We start from the raw sequence: 21985 nt of genomic DNA on the forward strand, positions 1-21985 counted from the left end.
CATACTCCCAAACCTTCCTCAGGTAAATATCCACAATTCCTGCTCCTTCTAGGTTGTAGCGCATCTCCACACTTCAAACTAAACTCCCTCTGCTGTTGGTCAGAGCTGGACAGCAGTTTGCAGTCAGCAGGAATGTGTTGGTGACAGCCTGGATCACATTACTGTCACCCGAGGAGGCCGATAATCTCTCAGCTGCACAGCAAGGTCGGCTAAACGTCACACGGGAGCCAAATCGCCCGCTAATGAAAGCATGATAACAAAAGACTGAGTCTCCCTGCAAAGCAGAGACAACTACCATCATAACATGAGCAAACATGAGTTTCTGCTAAGCTTCTACGCTTGATTCTTCCTGTGATGCAGAAACATCCTGCTCAGATGGGAAACGTTCGATAGATTCAGGTCTGAAAACCAATGGCTTAGACAGTTTGCTCAAATTATGGGAGATTAACAAGTTAAATAAAATAGATAAAAGAATAAAAACTCAAGTCCAACATTCAGGTCTGGATCCAATGTTCCAGCAATACATAAAACATCATTAATTTCTGTAGCTGCTGAGTCATTTTTATCATTCCTCATCTCGATGCTCTGTCGGGTTTGGCGCTCGGCCCAAACTCTCGGAAAGCCGTTTCAAACCTCTGACAGGCGCCGAGGATCGAGCCGGATTACCACACTGTAACACTGCTGAGAGCCTTGTGTTGGCGGTTTAGTTGTTTGGTTTGTGAGATGCTTCTCAAGCAGCACGAATAATTAAACACAGCAGATGGTATCTGTGTGAACCTTTTCTGTCCATAGCACCACAAGAAACACTTACTTTAGGAAGAGCTGGAGAGAAACCCTCATTTATTCAGCAAATATGGTCTGAAACAGTAGGGTTATCTCTTGGGATAAAACTGAACCACAGAGGTCCATTCAGATCATCTCTAACTGAGCACGAAATATTGGAGAAAAATGCTTGTGTCTATGTAAAGAGATTTGGTTGACATCTTGGTTGTCCCCTTTGGTACAAAATGTTTGATAATTATTGCTTGAACATGATCAGCTGCATAGGTGGGAAAAAAAGCAACTGTATCTGCACTTGTGTTTTTAGTTCATCTAATTTGTACAGACTTGTAATGTGAATGTTTCACAGTGTACTCTGAGCTCAGGTTCAGACTGATGAAATATTCATAGCCTGTTTCAGAGGATTGATTTCCAAACAGGTGCGAGGAAGGAGGAGGGACAACAACGCTGGGAGCAGATCAGCTGCTTCATTCACCGACATTTACAGACAAACTGCCAGTGACTCACAGTTCCAAGCCCATCCGAGGCCATGGAACACCTTTTCAAAAGACATGAAGAAACAGTGCACGTATCGAAGGGCATTTCCTTGATGCCCATCGATACGTCCAGTGTCAGCTAGACCTGTGTCACATCATATCGTCTGAGATAATGCCGGTATTCATTTTTAAATGATATAAAATATCATATTGTGGTATGATTGCTATAGCAACTCCATGAGCTTGTGTTCCCTGGCGCACACAACAATAAAAAGAGCCCAGGCATGTCTGAGAGGAAGCCTCCAGTAATCGTTTAATGCTGCAGAATCTACTGCAGAACATCCCAGGAAGAGAATATTTTCAAGGTCAAGTTATTTTAGTCATTGTAAAACTAAACTGTGAAGCCAGTTATGATGTACTTAACATTTCCAGGGAAAATACTGTCTACGCTACTTTTGTGCTTACCCATGCAGTCTTATTTCACCTTTTTCATCGGAAAAAGATAAGACATAAATACTGCATACAATGAACACAGTTTTACTGAATGTTTAGTATTTTTGTCTGTATCATCAGAAATGCTGTTATTGCAAGTGTTCTTTAAATATACTGTCAACAAAAGAAAACCGACTTTAACTTTCAAATTTTAACCTCTGATTTTAAACTCACCTGCTCCGAGTTCACTGCCATCACAGCACAGTTAAAATGAGAGAGAACCATCTCAGTATTTCCGTTGAAACTTTCGTGTTTGTTGACAGAATAAATTCGGCTTGACATGAGCAAAGGCCATTAGAGAGCAAAGTGCACAGACACTCTGAACTCTGACATGATTCCTGAATTCCTACATTCACTTTGTTTAGTGTATTTTGCTCTTTTGATGACCATATGTTCAGAAATTTTGATATAATTTACTATTGAGAAATTCACTGACGAATCACCATTTTCTACAATAACTTTTGAACATTTAATGAAGCCATACAAAGGTTTACATACTGGGATAAGCTTTTCTTTGGTACTGCTGAGTCTTAGAAAACTTGGTCCATTGTATATTTGTACTGGCCCTTGGTAGAAGGAAGAAAAAAAATTGCATTTTCATTAAGTTATACCATTTAGTATGTTTATATCATCCATCCATCCAGAAACACTGTCACTGGCCCGAATCAGCTGGACTGTTTGTTGATGTACTCTTTCTCAACAACATAAGTCTAGTCCCAGCATTTTAAAATGTGTGTTTGTTCTGTTTAATGAGTTCCACTTTTTTTCTCTTATAATGATAATAAAATATTATAATAATTGTGAGAAAAAACTGGAACAGTTTTAAATCGACCTGCTCTGATGCCCGTGTGTTTCTAAAGGCCCCATTTTCCAAAGTTTACTTTAGTCACAGATGTAAGAAAAGCTTGCTTCTCCATCTTTGACCGGTCTCATGTTTGCAGACGACTGCGGACCTCAGCCTGTCTGTCTCTCAGCTGCTGCTGGGAAACTGCGTGCCAACAGGAAGCAGCAGCTCAGGGTGGGAAAGTTTTCATTGTTACCGTAATGACAAAGCTACACGGTAGCCTCAAATCCATGAAAACTAGGAGGTTAATATTTGATGGGTCATTACTTCATGTGTCTTAATCAATTTTATCTGTTATCAATCAAAATATGGCAGCAGTGCTAAGGGCTTGGTGACTAATTTTGCTCTCCAAGATTATGAAAACAAAATAATCCAACAAACTTTGACTATCCTTGCCACCCTCTCCACCCACAGACGGATGCAAGATAAGCTATACAGCCACAGAGCATTCACTAATTTGTGTCAAACTCTGAGCAACCCCGCTTCACTCATCCCCATTTATACATTTTCCTTTTATGTTAAAAGAACAAGATTTCAACTTCAAGAACATTCCTGTAAAAGACATGTTAAGTTTAATAGAAGGGTAAGACAGTCATGTTTTTAAGGTTTCCCCCCCCCCCCACAACTTTGTGGAGGCCATTTTGGATTGGCAGACGGCTACATTTATGAAGAAACTGTTTAAACAGTTCAGTGTGAAAGACTTCTGACCTCAACCCCCCTCCACAGCATCCTGACATCTGACAGGAGGTGTCTGCTTCCACAGCTCTCCAAAACCCGATGACGCAATGTTCACACCTACTTCACACCAGGCCTGACCAGCCATGCAGGGGTGAAAACACTGTGCTTCACCTTCTACATCCATTTTTCTCTTCTTTGAGGAAATAACACACTCATTATTAATCAAACTCACAAATAAAAATTTTTATGGCTGAAGCAACCTTTAGCAGCCAGATTCCTGAAAAAAAGCCTTACAAAGCACAGACTGTAATTTGTTCACGAGTAATGTTCAGATGTATTCAGATTTTTGGATGTATTATCACATCGATTCTCCGACAGTATCAATATGTGTATCATTAAATATATTTTTAAAAAGATTCTTTCTTGCTGTAATTCCTTAGCTGCAGTGCAGATTGAGTATGAATAAAGTGACTGTGGATAAAATAACAACTGTGGGTGTTTACAGAGGTAAACTACTACTACTACTACTACTACTACTACTACTACTACTACTACTACTTGCAGCTTGGCCAGCTTGTCTTGTAAGACTGGTTGTTGCTATGACAGCAGAAAAGATGCTCCACGCAGAATTCTCAGGCATGGCTAGCAAGTGTTAAAGCAGTGCCTACGTGTGGATCGTATGTAGCTGCATAGCGTTGTAAATAAGCAAGGTTAGACAAAACACAGCCTCAGTCCCATGACGCCATGACTGAGTAAACGAGTGGCTTTATGTAAACTGTCTCAGGGCAAACCAGTCAGCCGTAGCACAAAATGCACGTTAACCTGCAGGAAAAGAAAGCTGTTGTGCTGCTAACATCAGGTAAACTTGGTAGCGCCGAGCGGCCATAGTGCCAAATATTCAGTGACATTTAAAATCAATGAAATGTTAATGAAAGAAAAAAAAAAAAAAAAAAAAGGTCTTAAATACACAAGCAGGATTTATATGGCCAATGATTAACATCCTCTGTCAGACTTGACTCAATTTTGACTGTTAAGGAGTATTTATAAGACTTGGTCATTATAAAGTTGGTTATTCTAGCCATCTCAAGCACGGGAGAGAATATCAAAAAAGCTGCAGGTTAAACTCCAGCTGCTCATCAACAGTCGAGTTAATCATTTATCAAAAAGATGAAAACAAACAAAACGAGGAGCGCCATGATACCTCCCACCTTTAAAGAAAACACGCTGAAGCGAAAACCTAAAGACATCCATTATGTTTATTCAAGCAGAAATGAAAAGAACTGTTGCTTGGTAAATTTTTGCATTTTTAACATAATACTAAAGATCTATTTGGGAATTTGGGTTGTTGAATTATGATTACTGGAATGTTTAATACAACAAACTCCATTAAAATCCATTTAAACTACTAAAACAAGTTTAAATATCTACTTATAGATGCAGTTTATACCTTTTCAAAACTTTCTGTATTGAGCATTTGTCTCTGTTGAGGTCTTAAATGGAACAAATAACATGTTGAATTTGTTAAATGTGTAGATTTAACAGTAGTTTTCATGGCTTACAGTTTGCATTTTTAATATACATGTAAAAACAACCTACTGGGCAGTTAAACGTGAAAATACCCTCAGCCCTTTTTTCTTTTTTTTTTTTTTAAACCATTGTCTCAGGGTGAGCCAATTTTACAAGCAGTCTTTAAATAATCCTAACTCTGTTATAATTTGTCCTAGAGGCAAAATTCAAACAGTTTCAGAAAGAAGAGAATAAAGGTTTTAAGAGTGTCACTGCTACTGCTATATAGACCAAAAACTCCACTGTGTCTAGATTTTAGTATGCGCTCTACCATTCTGGGCTAGAGAGAACACTGAAATGATTCCTGAAAGATGAGAATTACTTTATAATTTTGCAGTCAAAAATCACAAGTCCAGTTGGCTTGTGTGATACTCTGTCGATAAAGGTCAGATATCTCCTCAGAAACTTTCTGTACTGAAGGTTTATCCCTGTCGAGGTCTCAGTCACCTCTTCATTACAACAAATGACACGTGTTGAGTTGTTGAAGCACAAAGATGGAGTCCGGACCCGACACTCCCCAACTGAGCGAAACAAAAGGAATCTTTACACCACCACCCAAAAACAACAGGACGAGGGTGGAGGGCTGCAAGGAAAAGTGGTAAAAGAGCAATGAGGCTATTCATAGCTTGACTAGGCCTCTGTCAAACCCTGCACTATATCTCACACACAAACACACACACACAAACACACACACACATCCTGACCATTCATCTGAGGGGTGTGAGGCAGCCTTCTGTCGAACAAACACCATTCAAGAGGAAAAAGGATTTCCTTGAGCACCGTGTAGATCTGTCCTCAAAAACTAAACAAATGGGAACTGTGGGAGTTGACTGAGTGAAAAGCAGAGCAGACCTACTGTATCACAGTGATTTATATCAAACTTTAATATTTATCTTATTATTTACAAGTAGTGGTGTAAAGTTATTGTGTTTTAACAGTAACCATTCAGGAGTATGAGGCATAGTTATGTTATATTTAGCACTTATTTCAATCACATCCAGAAAAAGTCTACACTTGACCCCACCCTAGACTCTTTAACTTTAGTATATTTATTATATTTAATGAAATCATTACCTTTATACATGTATACTTTTACTTCATAGAACACACACATGTTGGTCAAAAGCTTCAGAAGTCCCAGAGATAACCACATAAAGAATTTAGGGTTAAAACTCACTTCTGTGCACCGATTCTGAAAAATAAGGAATCACACCTACAAGGTGAGCCTGGTATCAAAGGTGAAATGCATAAAAAGGAGACATTTCATATACGATAAATTGTTTTGACCATCCAACTACTCCACATGGAAAACGCACTTCGAAGTTTTCGAATTAGTCAACTGACCCTGACATGAGGTGGAAAACTTGAGACCTCTCATAATAGAGCAAAATCCATCTCAAAACACTTAAAAACATAATGTGTTCACGGGTGAATTTCTAAAGGGCTGCTGCCAGTGGTGTATCACTGTTTTTGAACCAATCAGACAAATGTCAATAATTCAGTTTAATTAGTGAGAGATATCAGCTAAACAGCTGAATTGAAGTAAAAGTAAGTAAAGTTTACGGGGGTCAGTTTCTGGTTTTGCAGCCTGTCTAGTAAACAGTACGCTGCATGATTGGTGTATTTGGATATCTGGACCTGCTGATATAGCTAACGTGACTCGAGACACTCTCTCTACTGAGCGACCCAAAAGTTGCTCACAGATGGAAAAAAGGCAGGAAAAGGGCCTCGATGGAGATATTCCGGCTGCTTCCTGTGATTCACTGCTCTTCCCTGGGTGAACTCAACTTCACTGATAAGAAACTAAGAGAAAAAAAAAAAAAAAAAAAAAAAAGAAACATCCACCAGCTGGTTCAGTCTTTGATCAAAATCACACTCCTCGACAATCAGCACTTCTCATTTAAATCCATCTGGTTAGAGCTGGTGCACTTACCAGGGTAACATTTATTCATGACTGAACAGCACTCTCTGCAAACATCCAATAACACCACAAACTACAACTAAGGCTACGTCCACACTAGCCCGGATAGATTTGAAAATGACACTTTCAACTGAAAACGCTCCGCATCCACACTAGCGTTTTCAGTCTTTTTCACAGAGTCGTGCATCCACACTGAAACGGATGAAAACGCTTACGTTCCAGTCCCGCGCAAAAGCGAGTGAGAATTAAAGAATTTGAAGAAAAGCTATCTGGAGCATGTACAGACTGATATTCATCTTTTTTTTTTTTTTTTTTTTTTTTAGGGCTGTCAAAATTGAGAGCAATCAAAGCAACCGCTGCAATGCCCTCCCCTACCTTTGTTTATTTGGTCACATGACTGCATCACATGACTAAAATACGTCATCGTTTTAGAACATAGGTGTCAAACTCTGGCCCGCGGGCCAAATTTGGCCCACAGCCTAATTACATTTGGCCCGCAAAGCCATACCAAATTACTATTAGAGCTGGCCTACTGGTATTATACAGCTAATATATATATTGTTTAGTATTAAGCTTTGCTTGTTCCATATTCAGTTTTCCAGCAAAACTTATTTCAGTCCATAAGAAAAGATTCATTCCTATATCTGGAGGAAGATTTATTTTTTAATAAATATTAATGTTAGCCCACGACTTTGTTCCAGTTTTGAATTTTGGCCCACTGTGTATTTGAGTTTGACACCCCCGTTTTAGAAAGTCTGCATTTTCGTGTGTCCAAACTGCGACAGGACATCTGCGTTTTGAAATGTATGAGTTTTCGAAAGCGTTTTCAAAATGCTGCGTTTTTCCTTGAGGAAAACGCCGTCTCAGGCTACGTCCACACGTACCTGGGTATTTTTGAAAACGCAGATTTTTCTATGCGTTTGCACCTTTCATCCACACGTAAACGGCGTCTTCGGTGACTGAAAACGGAGAATTCTAAAAACGCCTGCCAGGGTGGATATTTTCGAAAACTCAGTTTTTGCATTTACATGTGGACGAGGTAAACGGAGAAAATGCAGTGTCAAAGGTGTGCGCCTTTTTTTGACGGCACACCGTGCGCCACGTTATTGTTTCGGTGAAATGAATTTCTACAATACTGTTACTTGTACTCTCTGCAGTGTTTAAATGCTTACATATACACACACAGTTACTGTGCCTCCACACATATGACTCGGTCCTGCTTCTTTGCCCCATCCTTGTTTACTATTTCCCACCGAGGCTTCTAGACTTTTGATTGGCCAACATTTATACACGGTTAGGAATATATCGCCACCTGTTGCTTTGGCATGTTCCTAGCAGCGTTTTCCTTCATTTCTGCATTTACGTGTGGATGGGATTATTTTTTAAAACGAAAACGGAAAATCTCCGTTTTCAAAAACACCCGTGTACGTGTGGACGTAGCCTCAGTGTGGACGGGAGGTCAAAACGGAGAGAAAACGATGCGTTTTCAAATGAAAACGCATTAGTGTGGACGTAGCCTAAGAATGAAAAGAGTTATCAATATCTCTGGCTACGTGAATCATCAATCACTTGTTGATAGCAGAACAATCAGTTTTCTTTTTTGCTCATTTATCTTACTTTAATCAAATTGATTGATTAAAGTAAGATAAATTTAAGACTTAATGATACTCTGAAGAAAATTGTGACGAACTGTTGAATAAACGAGATAAATTCTCAGGCAGGACACTCAAACTTTGAACACCCGATCCTAAAAGTAATTTCTAAAGGTTACTGATGCTGTTTTGCTGTCGTTCTTTCTTTATTCTCCCCATGAATTTCGGTTGATATGATAAATTATCATAGGTCGTAACCCAACATGTCCTTCTCAATATCCACAACAAGCTACTTCATGCAAGTTGATTTATCAAATCAGCTTCATCGGAAGTGTGAGAAAAACACTGTAACCAAAACACAAAGTGCCTTGAAGTGCCGGTTTCTGCTAGCAGCATGGATGGTATGAGCATCCAGTTCAACACATTTTGAAACTTCAACTGCTAAGTCAGGGAAAAGGAAAGAACAAACAAATAAAATAAAAATCAGAGACCCTTACTTTGAATGTCTAAGATGTGAACATCTTAGACAGATTCGATTTTTACACTGACCATATGATGGAAAGCCAGACACAAGCAGAGCAAACACAGCAGATTAAAGATTTCATTTTGTCAATGAAGTGCATCTTTGATAAGAATTTTACCCCCAGCCCAGACTGTCTTGTGCTCTTTGCGCGGGACTACACTGATTAAAGGTCGTCGTCCCCGCTAAAAAACATGATGATGTGGATGTCGCGTCCTCCTTATCGAAAACAAAAGTTTCGGTTATCTCGTCTTACTGGATGAGACGTTGTTTATTTGGATTCATTCCAGCTGAGTTTAAACAGTGAAAACCTGTCAAACTTCACTCGTGTGAGTCTGGATACACAAGAAGACGATCGTTTTCTTTTAATTTGATGATGTGTTGAAAGTCAGTGACAGGCTCCTCAAAAACACTTTCGACTGGATTACGTTACAGAAGCTCATTTTCAGTCATGTAATCCTGGATTTATTTCACATGCCATTTGATAAATGCCCATCCTAATAAAGTACCCGTCAATCCAAAATCCATTTATTTGTGATTAAAGCAGTTTACTTATGTCACAAATCACAATCTTGCAGACGTTGCAAAAACTGTGAAGTTAACTTTTAAAATTGATTAAACTGAGTGAACTAGACCTACCACAGCTCAGTGAGCAACCTGCCAAATTCAGAGTCTGTGGGAAACTAAACTACAGTCTGTCTTTGTCTGCTTCTGTTTCAACTTGTTCCTCAATCTGTAGCTTTGTCTCTGCGTAAAACAAATCAGGGGTGGATACAAGAAGCTAAAAAGACACTGCGTTGCATTTAAGCTTGAAGAATTGGTTTGGGTTTCAAGAGCCTCTCTGCTACTCGCTGTGTGAGAGACTGAAGCGCCACCACAAACCTCAACAGCAACCTCCTCACTGTTCTTTGGTTTATAAGTCCAGTAACGGGGATTCACTGGAGTCTGTTTGATTTACAGGTGCGCTCATAACTGACAGGCAGGTAGCCATTCAAACTGCCTGACATATTGTTAGGACAGGTATGCTGTTCTTTGACTTACATCATTAATACAATATTGGGGAAAATTATCAAAATCCTCATTTAGGTTCAAATAAAAATCTTTATTTGGTCGTGAAGTAGAAATGATCAATTTATTTCAAGTTTTTTCCAGGCATTAACCATATCATGATGTACAATACTGGATCATTATGCACTTCTGAATCTTTATTTAGACACTTATCTGTTTGCACAAACAGAAGCTCAGGTAAACACAACAAAGCTTGTGGAACAAACCTGCAGTGTCCCTTGTCTTCTGCCACATAATCCCCTTCATTTGTTTTTGATCAAGTTCATTCCCTGGCCCGTTACACTTCAGCTTTAAATGCTGTGTCAGTGCCTCTGTTACTAATGTAGCTCAAAATCAGCAGTCCAGAAACATGATATAAATTAATCCAAATATGAATTAACATCTCAGGTCACATGACTGAAGCATCCACTCAAATAACTATTCAGAAACAGTGACCTTCACTGAAAGTCAAATCATCACCAGCTTTTCTAAACAGGCACCAGCATAGTAAGGTAACACACTGATCACCTTAATTAGGAAACACTCCATAGAGCCCCTATAATGTCTCATTTTTAATGTTCTTGATTATTTTATAATATTATTATTCCGATAGACTGTTTAAGTTTAGCCTTCAACTAAAGCATTGGTTTCTCAATGATCATTGGCCAACACTGGTCTGTCTGTTCCTGTACCAACTACCAATAATTATGCTCTTTGGAAGTCATGTGACCCATTTAAAACGACTCTCTTTAAACTGAATCCAAGAATACAACAAAGAAGTTTCCCCGAGTCACCAAAGACATGTGGTGGTGAAAATGATCAATGTAATCTGACCAGATTGCAGATAACAGATGTTTCCAGCTGCTGCTCATGGCCCACACTTTTAAAGTCTGATTAAAATGGGTTTCACGAGTGACAGCTGTAATCTAGATGGTTTTTGGAGGCTTTTTTTTTTTTTTTTTTAAAGAGCCGGCAGGAAGCTCTTTGTTAGATAAAATTCCTCAAACTGAAACCACAGTGATGCTGATTTCTGGCAGCTTTCTGCTGATCGACATTTTTAGAGATAAAATTGTTTATTTTGGCCAAAAAGCATCGAGAGGAAGAGGAGGGTCAAAGAGTCAATGTCCATGTTAACAATCTGATTTTACAGACTCTGCATTTCCAACCAGTCGGATTTAAAACTTGAAACTAAAAACTGTTCAAGTCAGTGAGTTTGTTACAACCAGTTTTACAGCCCAAACAGGAAAATCTTATCAGTTACATACATTCATAAAGACGTCATTAATTTTGTCAAAGAAGTTTGGCTGCTTGTAAAATAACCAGCTGGAAACTACTTTGACAATAAAACTCTCAGTAACTTTATAGCATCCAAAACAAAAACATGAAGTGATCCATTGTGTTTTTGGATTACAAACTAAATTACGGTATTTGGGGTTGTTAGTTGAACAAAAAACAAACAAAGAACGCTTCTGTGAAGCATGTTTGACTCCTGTCAAAAAAAAAAAAAAAAAAATCTACACAAATGTTATCATTTTGATTTTTTTAATGAACTGGTAATTCTCCTCAATTCCACGAAAACACCAACAGAAGTCTTCTTTAATCATAAAAATTAGCTTGAAACTCAAATATATTCAATTCAGCAACAAAGGAGGCAAAGAAAAGAAGGAAAAGATCATGTGTGAGAAGCAAGGACGCAAGACAATGTTTGGCATTTTAGCTTGAAAAATTATTTAGTTTAAAGTTACTGAGTTAAACACTCAACTAACTATACGATGGGAAGTATATCTTGGGGGCCAAAATCAGGATATAAGTGTATATAATACTGACTTGTGTTTCCATTTCCAAACTCATCAGGCACTATTGGTGCCTGGTTAAAGCATGCTAGGAGTAATGTGTAACAGAATAATGGAGTTTTTGTTCAAGAACAAGCAATAAAAATATTGATTCCACCCATTCCCCCTGAAGAAAAAACCAGGCATGAAGTTCAAAAGGGAGCAGGAAGGAAAAAAAAAATAAACATAAATTTTTACAGGAAGAAACTTCCAGCAGCCATCTGCTGCAACCAGTTGGGGGCGAAGGGATCAATACCATATGCTGAATTCAAGGACCAATACTGACTTAAAAAAGAGAAGAAGTGATTTAAGAAACAAGCAACGCTGTAACTGCGTTAAATACGTTAGCTTGCTGTTACCCATTCCCTATGTAGTTTCCTCCAGTCTACTTGTTGTTCATTGACTTTTATTTCCCGCGCACCTCTCCATAAAGAGGTCATTGACCTCATATTTAGAGTGTGCCAACCGTCTAACCAGCCTGTCGTCATGTGTAACTACACCTGTCGGGAGTAGGGAGGTATGTGGATCTGTCTGAACATGTTCAGTTAATTCCCTGAGACGAATGTTTACCAGTGAGTGACAGCTGTTTGATCAGCCTGCACAGAAACATGGGGTAGACTCTTATTGTACCCTCACTGTATTTATTGTAAGCATTTATTTATAGGTCACACATTTCTTCAGTTAGAACAAGGGAACATGGTGTTGGAGGACTGCTCACATTTACATGAGACTAAACACTGATGAGCTAAGAGCTTTAAGGCTGTACTTGCAGTACTCTCGTCCTTGCAAGGTTCATCAAGTTTTACAAGATTTTAATATTGATTTAAATAGAAGAGAAAAGCATGAAAACAATGGTTTGATTAGAAGATGAAACAGAAGCATTTCAGATGAAATGTATGAAAACACAGCCTATAAATCTACTACCCAACATTTAATAACTAGAAATATTCCTGATGGTTAAAGATGGATAAAAATTGTGTCTTTAAGCCCAATTTTTTTTTCTAAATGTGCCTGACCTCCACTACGAGCTGGTGGGCCACACTTACATTCCAACCTGTAGCAGGTGGAGAACTGCTGACGCTATGCTGAGCTCAATGCTGCAGAGGCGAGCAGCGACTACCATGAAAACTGCTGAACAAGATGGAGTTTGAGTGCGATCTCCAGAGTAGAACAAGAACTATAACCACCATCTGCGGTCCAAGATGTTGGAGATGGCGTCTGTGACCACTGACCACTCAAGCAAGATACTCGAGACAGTGGACTGACATCAAGGACCGCCGTAACAGCAATCCAAGCAGGCTCCTCGTCGGGAAACACGAGAAGGGAAGGACCCTTTAACCTGCTTAGCAACACAACTTTCAAATTAAGGGCAAGTTGTTTGCCCACTACTAAACTGTCTGTCTGAGACAACATGATCAATAAATAAATGAGACCTGATGACACAATTCTTACCCACCTTTAACCATTAGGAACATTTCTAGCTATGGAAAGTTGGGTAATAGATTTTTTTATTTTACAGGAGGATGGACCGATTTAGGGCTGGGCCATAACATACTATTTATGGTAATACCGGTGTAATGTTGGGCAACGATAGGAAAATGAAATATCGCGATAGAATGTGGGTAAAACGCGCATGCGCAGTGCCTTTGTTTTCATATGCACATGGCGGAAAAAGCATAGTGGCGAAAGCAGATCGTTGAATGAAACGGATGAATCAGAACTGGTTTGTAAAAATGCTGCAACTTCAGTGGTGTGGAACTGGTTTAGCTTTCGTCCGTCACATACACAACAAAGCACTATTTTTGGTAGAGCATGCTAGCCGGCCGTCGTTATTACCGTGTTTTTTTGGAAAATACGGCACACTTAAAATCAATCCCTTGATTTTTCTGAAAATCGTCAGCGCCCCTAATAATCCCGTGTGCCTTATGTATGAATTCTGGTTGTGTTTACTGACCTCAAAACGATTTTATGTGGTACATGGCGCTCGAAAATCTGTCAAATGTTTTAGTACGACTTTGCTAAGCTACAAACCCGCACAGCTTGATGGATTGTCGGAGCATTAACGCCATTGTAGGCAGGAGCCTCGCGGAGTGATACGTACTGTGCTTCAACATAATATTACCGTATTGTGTGTGTATAACCTCTTTTTAAGTTTTGTGGATATTATACACGGTTATGCTGAGGATATGTCGGCCAATTTCCACCGGAAATGCCTTTTTGGTTAAACTGTCAGCAAGGAGTTTGCACTGTTACATTTTTATATAACTTTAATGCACATAAAAAACAGCTGTTTGTTTAAGTGAAAATACATTATTAGTGCAAAAAAAAAAAAAAACCCCATCAAAGTTGTGGAGTTGTAAAGTATTTTGTCTAGTGTCAATTATATCGTCAGTTATCACAAATTTTCAAATGTATATCGTGATAAATATTTTTGGTCATATCGCCCTGCTCTAGACTGATTATTGGGTTGTTATTTGTTTTCAGAGAATGCATATGGTATCATTTATTCACCTAGACACAAGTCTACACATGCCTTACTACAGTCACAAAGGCAATGAAATCCTGTGGGAAACACTGATAAAAAAAAAAAAAAACTGGATGTGCCCCCTGGTGGCCACTGAAAGGAGTCCATGTTTAAGAGACTTCCTCAATGACTTGACTTTTTAGGCCTGGAAGCTGTCCTTTTTTCTATACAGTCTATGTAAAAAGACAGCAAAACTAAGAGCAGAGGAATAAGAAACCAGAGTGACTGAAAAAAATGGCTTGAGTTGGAGGTCAGGTGGAGAAATTCATTGGAAACCTGCTTGTGATTTTACAGTCAAGATGACTGAACGTACTTTCCATGAAAAGAACCTCTAGCTTGGATCGCATGAGTCGAGCAAAGATACCTAACACACACCCCGACTGCCTTCACCCAGCGGCAGCAATCCACTCTGTCAATACTACAGCAGGATCAGAGCCAACAACACATCTCATTTCTAAGCTTCTGTTTGCCACTTTACAAACTCATGTCTTTTTAACTTTGGAAAATAAAGGAAAATTATCCTGATAACCACTTTGACAGTTAAGTAAACAACTCCATTATTTTCTAAGAAAACAAAACAAAACACTTTGAAGCCTTTCAAATGTAAAATCTGAGGTTTTTCACTGTCATTTGCAATCAAACCATGGGACTGACGCTCACGTGTCTGTCATTCATTTTCACGCAGAACAAAGTCACATAGTCAGATTTGGTTTAATAGCACCTCCAGCATCACGTTGACCTTTTCACCCAGCACATGACAGGAGGCCCACCACTTTACTGCATTTAGCTCTGCACTGTCTTTACTGCTAAATGGCCAGTGCACTGGTATGTATGCATGTGAATGACTGTATGTGTGCATACTGAAGCAAAGCTAGGCTGAATGGTTTTCTCTCAGCAGTGTAATAAACGCATACAAACACAGGCTGAGATCCTCCACAATGACCCAGGGAGGTAAAATTACAAATCTTCTTCCTCTTATTATTATTATTAAAAATAAAAACATAGGACAACTTTTACAGAGATTTGATATTGGTTTAAAGAGTTTGATATGAATGTCATTACACCTTGGTAAGTAAGTCTTTTTTCACTTATGGTATGAATATAAAGAGATTCTGGCAGGAAAATGTCCTGCGTTGTTTCTTTTGTTTTGTTTTTAAATAAACAGTTTTTCAGAGTAGGATTGGAATACAGGAAAATGCACAGTAAGGCAACAGAGGCTCACTGACTTGGCTAATTATCCCAGTCTGCTTATTTACCTCAGATATCAGACTATTAATACATTAATAACTCCCAGGTTATCAAACTTATCAACTTCAGAGGGGTTAAAAGGTCAAAAATAAAATTAAAATAGTTTCCCTGAACTTGTTCCTAAATTTTCCTATAATGGGTCATTTTACACAGGAATTTTCTGTTTTTTCCAGGAAAGCTACATACTGGCCTTTTAAAACCATGGCGATAAACTGCTTTTCAATAAAGTACTTTATGCATTTATGATGAAAATTGAATAATATACTAAAATTAATAATAAAAACAATAAAATGATAGTCATCTGCTAAGAGTCACGTCCCGGTAGGTTAAAACAGTGTGAGTGTCGTTTTATGGCAGATGTGCTAACAGGTCATGCCTGTTTATTGCTTAACAACACTGTTAGTGATGAATATGAATACTTGGCTCAGTGAATGTGGGAGTGCAAATCCCACAGTCAGTAAACAACACTGTAACCACCACAGAGTGTTTCCTTATCAGACAGTCTGTCAGCCAACAATGTTCAAGTCAAATTAACCTGCACTATACTTGGGATTTAAGGGATTTTTTTGTTTGTTTTAATTTGTGTTTAGACTGTGTTCATTTTTCAGTCACAATCTTAAATACAAACTAAAATTATATTGCAAAATAACAATAATCAAGTTTTCAAGTATATTCTCAAGTAGAATTTCTGCATTCTTACTTATTTAAATGTGCTTTAGAAATGCTTTTCACATAATAAATGTTTCTTATTGCCAGTGTTTATATGACGAGTAACTAAATTAAATAAATTAAAATGTTAGACCTTCCTGAGAATCTTAGGTACCTCTCTTTGCTTAGAAATGTAGCCCACTAAATAGTAACTTCAAACAACAACATGAACTCCACAAAAAGAGAAAAAAACTGATTTGGCTTCACACTGGCTTTTAAAAGTTGCAATGTTAGTGAACAAGAAAGAGAATAAGTTAATATCAAAAAGCCATCGTCTACATAAACCGTGCATTTTATTTATATAGGGTGTTTAGTTTTTTGGTATCAAATGAAAACCCAGCCATGTGGCCATGTAGTAAAATATGAGCAGATATGGTTGGCTTCTATATCCAATCTCAGGGGTTTACATGGTAACCATAGCCTAAATCCAAATATCCAATCATCTGTCAATTCAGGATTATTTTAGCACCATGTCTTTCTCTCTTACAGGTCTCTAAACGTCACCAGATCTACACAGCATAGGCAAGTTATTGCTATCTAGCCAACTATATATTACTTTCTAACACTGTTCGCCACTGTCGGGGCTAATGCTACTTCCCTTAGTAAATGAGGGTGTTGTTAAGAACACCTTTGTGGCTGTACTTAGACAATTTTTAATACTACAAAATGATTATTTTTATAAATATAAACAAAATGTAATTAGAAATACATTAATATACAATCCACTATCATCTACATATTGGCAAATCTACAAACATGAGAGCCATGCATTATAAACTATTCAACCATGTAGCTAGGTTTACCTGACAACATTTTTGCTTTTTTAAAGGTAACATATACTTTTATCAGCTCATGGTGTAAAAATAAAGTTTTTTCCCCATTTTTGTTATTTAAGGGTACTTTGCAAACAGGACTGCAAGCTTCCAATAGTACAGGTCTACTACATCATACACAACACAAACAGAAGTAAAACATATCAATAAAAGGAAGAAATAGTAGAAAACCTATTATTAGATTATAGTAAAATATTCAAACAATTTCAGATATTTTAAGAAAAATAATATTTACCTGTTGTATCTGAATTTAGCTCTGACTAAATATATGCATGCTGTAAACTCCTTAAATCTAAAAGCAAACATTCCTCCAAGACACAAGCTTCCCAATTAGCCATAAACTAGAAACGTCTTTAAAAATATTAATTTTTAAAAAATAAAATATAAAAAAAAAAAATCACATAAAAGTAGTAGATTTTACTGTTTGCAGTTTATGGGACCGACACAGATCCATAAAGATCAAGAAAACTCCTGCATGACAAGTAGGTTAAGGCCGGGAAAAGCAGAACTTTACAGTTAGCCATTAACTCTCCTCTCTGCCCCCCAAAGAACCGCTAATTCCCTCCGAAAAGCGCCCTCACCCCACTACCACTCCCACCCACTGGATGTAGTTAGTTCCTACTCTTCAGCAGCCTTACCTCTCATCCACTCCACCACTTGTTGCGGGTTCCACTTGCTCACAGATTCCATTTTTCTCCAAAGCGCTGGGAGCACCAGGGTTTAATTTAACTCCAGAACCAGCGAGACGAATCCGTTAATGGGACATGATTTTATCACAGAAAAGAACACAAGAGGTCCGTCACAGGACAGAGACACACGGTGAAACAACGACCCAACAGTCCGCCACTCACTGACGGACTGCCTGCCTGCTGCTCTGTGGTGACTGGTTAGCAGCGCGTGGGGCAGGTGTCAGGTTACCATTGCTTTGACCACGCCCCGTTATTCCTTTACCTCCAATCGCATGAGTGTATGCGAGGCTGTAGTTAACTTTTATGGGGAAAGGGGGAGTGTTGTATGGAATGCCATTTATGTCAACATTAAACGATCAGATTATATATATATATATATATGAACGTTTTTGAATACTCAAAGGTTAAACGACAGCATTTGAAAGAAACTAATTTTTTATTCTTTTATTTCTTGTGTTTGTTTGCTTTTCTTTTCTGTTTAAATACATATATCAAATGTACAATTAAGCAACAAAGCAACAACAGGATTACAAAAAGCTGATAAAAAATTAAAATAATCAAGCTTTATTGTAATGTGTACAGTACTTAACAAATTTATTAGACCACCACCCAGTGTTATGTATATGCCACAGCTGCCCTAAATATTAGCCATTTCCAATTTATATTTTTAATGTTCTGTACTGCCTAATCTACCACAAACACTTTCCTATATTATAATGCTGTTATCCTTGAATTTTCAAATTGCTCGTGAAGCGCATCATTATTATTATTTTTATTAAGATGCTACATTCCACTTAGTTACTTGCGTTCTTGAATACAAAATTAGTTTTAGTGAATTAATTTTATCCTTAATTATTTTCTGACTTCTCAGAGTATAAAAACTTATTTCTGTTTATTTTCCATCTAAATAATAATATAGTTTTTAGTGTTAAACATATTTTTTGTACAGATTTCTAAATTATTTGTTTCTTGTTTTTATGGCAGGTGGTCTAAAAAAATAGTTAAACATATATTCTTAGCAGTTCTTAGCACCCTATCAGGGGCTTCATTTTCATCAATACAAAACAAAAGATTAACAGGAAAAAAAGAGACTAATCATATTTGCTGGTTTTGTCAATTTCCACTTTTAATCCCAGTTTTCACCTTCACTGAAAATGTCCCAAGCATATTCCAAAATATAATTATGCCCTTTTATTCCTTTAAATGTCATTTTATAGACCTCAGATTTACATTTCGAATTTTCTCTGCAGTTTTTTAAAAAGTGCTTTCCCCATCATAACATAACATAATCATAGTCACATTTTTCAGGTCATACTTTAGGAAAATGTTTACAAATGTCAAATTCAGGCATTTTCTCTTTATGTCATATAAAGAGAAAATGCCTGAATTTGACATTTGTAAACATTTTCCTAAAGTATGACCTGAAAAATGTGACTATGATTTGTTTATGGGATGAGAAAATAAGTAAGAAAGTAAATTAGGTAGGTATAACTTCTGTCTTTACTGGATTAGGGTCATTTGTTTGTAAATGCAGTTGCTTGGTATCAGTAAGGAACTTAGATAGTGTGTGCCACTGTGCTTTACGTTTATTATTATTAGTGTAAATCATGTACATCACTGTTCTCTACGCTGCTGCTGCTAAATGTCCATCTCTGTATGTTTGCCATTGGTTTGTTTTTATATTAAATTTCACCATGGACGACTTCCCTGTTATCTGTGTACATGTACTGTACACATGTGTAATAACCATAATCAGTGTGGCCTTTACTTTCTCAACATATTATTATTAGTGTTTCCAGCATTTACAGACACAACTCGGAAAACAAGCTTTTAAAAACGCTGCCCCCATTTCCCGGAATAATCCCAGAAGAACCTGAAGTTATTAGCTTTTTAAGGATTGTGAAAATGTTTCTCTTTGTCAATGCTACTCTCTCAATCTCCATGAGACTTTTACTTTCATAAAAGTGTATATAGAGAGCATTCATCATATAAAATGAGAGTTTTGAGTTGTTTCAAACCAAGAATGTAGTTGATTAATGTTTAAATGGAGCTTATTAGAAGATTCGCAGCAGCATTTTCAGAGGTGTGAGGTTTAGTCGCTGCATAGCTCGGAAGCTCTGAAGATGAGTTGACTGTCATCCTAAACAAAGACATTTATCATGAATAAGATTTTGTTTCTAAGATTTTATATTTCTATTTTTCCTCCCATCATCCAGGATATCAGTGTTCATCCCATGTAAGTATTAGAAATATGCCCATTTTTGTTGTGATATAAGAGTATTTATGTTGTTTGCAACCCATAAATGTTTATAACCAAAGCAACAACAAGATATGTGTAAAAGTCCAGATTGGTAAAGGACTGTGAGACCTTTATGTCCTTCATAAAGAGGACGGACACAGAAAATGAAATATGGGGAAAGAACTTTGTTTGTTTAGGAAACTCAAACAATATTTGTCTCGCTTTCCACGCCATTACACCTTTTCATCTTTTAAAATAATGTGGGTGTTGCCTTTGACTGTGTTTTATCGGGTCATGTGTCTCTGGTAATATTCAGTCCACATGAGTTGTGCATGCATTTACTGGAAGTGTTTTCCTACCAAGACTTCTTCTCAGCCTCATATGAAACAAAGCCTCTGCACGGCTGATTATCACATTAAAATGTTTCTTCTGGCCTGTAATCAGATCTTTGATCTTCTGAGCTCCACAGCAGCTCTGTCATGTGTGCTGGGTGTTGGCTTGTTAGGACTTTTTTTTCTGCTGATGTTTCCCATGGGAAGAAGAGCTCAGCAGACTCTGCTAACATGGGTGAGAAGTCTAAACCGTAACGATCGAGGAAACAGATGTGAAATGAAAGTAGAAAACTGGAAAGAAACGAGGGTTGCTTATCAAGATGTACAACCACAGTAAGAACCCTGAGTTAATATCTATGGGTGGACTGCGTAGGAGGAAACATGGTGGGTGTTGGTATCTGGGTTTGCATCACTAGAACAAATATGTTGTGAAGATATTTTCTGACTTCTTCATGAATAAACATAGGGCAGTTTTTTTTTTTTAGAGAACACTGCCCTCTTTTGGCAGAAATTAGACATGACTTTGACTCTGCGTGGAAACAAACTGCTTTTACTTCATGAGCCACATGCAGCCCAGTCTGATCTCGAGTATCAGACAGTAAAAATGTCCCATAATAGCCTATTTTTATTTATTTATTTATTTTAAAGTCAGTTACTTATTGTAAGTGTGAAAAAGTACTTTTTGATAACATTCACGCGGACCATATATGAGCTTTAAAACAAACAAACAAACAACTTTAATCCACAAAAACATGAGTGGGAAATCCTTTACACCACTTCCTCGAAACTTTTTTTTTGTAAAGATCTATTTACAAAACAGGTGATTTTTAACCTCAGATAAAGAAAGTAACATTACAATGTCAACACTACATCTCGTTTTTTCTACATTTATTGAGTCTACTATCTTTAAACGTGCATCACAGTATTATTTAAAGTAGAAAGACATAGAATTTTCACATTGTGCTTCCCACTGGACCCCCTCAGAATCAGAACACCACACTGAGGGAACCTCAAAGTAATCCACCAAGTACCAAAAACTTCAACAATAACTCAGTAGCACAATGAAGCTAATGGGCAGCATCACTAGGATAATAAAAGACATCAGCACAGGAAGACAGAATCCTCGAATCCAGACACTTACATTTAAAACAGCTGATTTTGCACTTCACTTCTAATTTCACTCTTTTAAAGAAAGCTGTCATCACCATACTAGCGCTTTGGGTGCTTAGAAAAGCGCTATATAAACGCAATCCATTATTATTATTATTATTATTATTATTATTATTATTATTATTATTATTAAGAGGTATTTTTAACTAATAAACTGTACATTGTTACATACACTGTTAAGGAAAAGATTAAGAGAAAATAAAAAGGCCAAAAATGTTAACTTCACAATAAAATGAGTACTTTCGATTATCAAGTTGAGAGAAAATTAAAACTCATTAATTACATGTAATAATTAAAATCGTTCTTTTTACATTAAAATACATAACAATAATAAAACATTGTAATGGAGGCCTGGTGAGGGAAAAACGGCTAGAATTTAAGAAATTAAATTAAGAAAGCAACATTCAACTTGGTCTTTAAAATGATCTTTGACCCTTGGTTTACACTGTGTTCCTGTCTGCAAGCTGTTTTCCTCTCAGCTGTAGGATTCCTGT

At 37.4% G+C, this 21985-nt stretch overlaps 1 protein-coding gene across 2 annotated transcripts in view; it reads right to left on the reverse strand.

Moving 5' to 3' along the window:
• Window positions 1-17958, reverse strand: part of cnksr3 (cnksr family member 3) — a 44723-nt gene extending 26765 nt beyond the window's left edge. The window contains exon 1 of one of the 2 annotated variants that reach the window (XM_040016988.1): window positions 17700-17958. In XM_040016988.1, the coding sequence (XP_039872922.1) occupies window positions 17700-17751 (52 nt within the window). In that variant the 5' untranslated portion in view covers window positions 17752-17958. Of the gene's footprint in view, window positions 1-7683; window positions 7690-17699 lie in introns of those variants that run through there. The other variant, XM_040016989.1, reaches the window with a different exon arrangement.
• Between the last annotated feature and the right edge of the window lie 4027 nt (window positions 17959-21985).

This window comes from Simochromis diagramma, unplaced genomic scaffold (assembly GCF_900408965.1).
Source record: "Simochromis diagramma unplaced genomic scaffold, fSimDia1.1 OVJJ01000802.1, whole genome shotgun sequence".
Taxonomy (NCBI): domain Eukaryota; kingdom Metazoa; phylum Chordata; class Actinopteri; order Cichliformes; family Cichlidae; genus Simochromis; species Simochromis diagramma.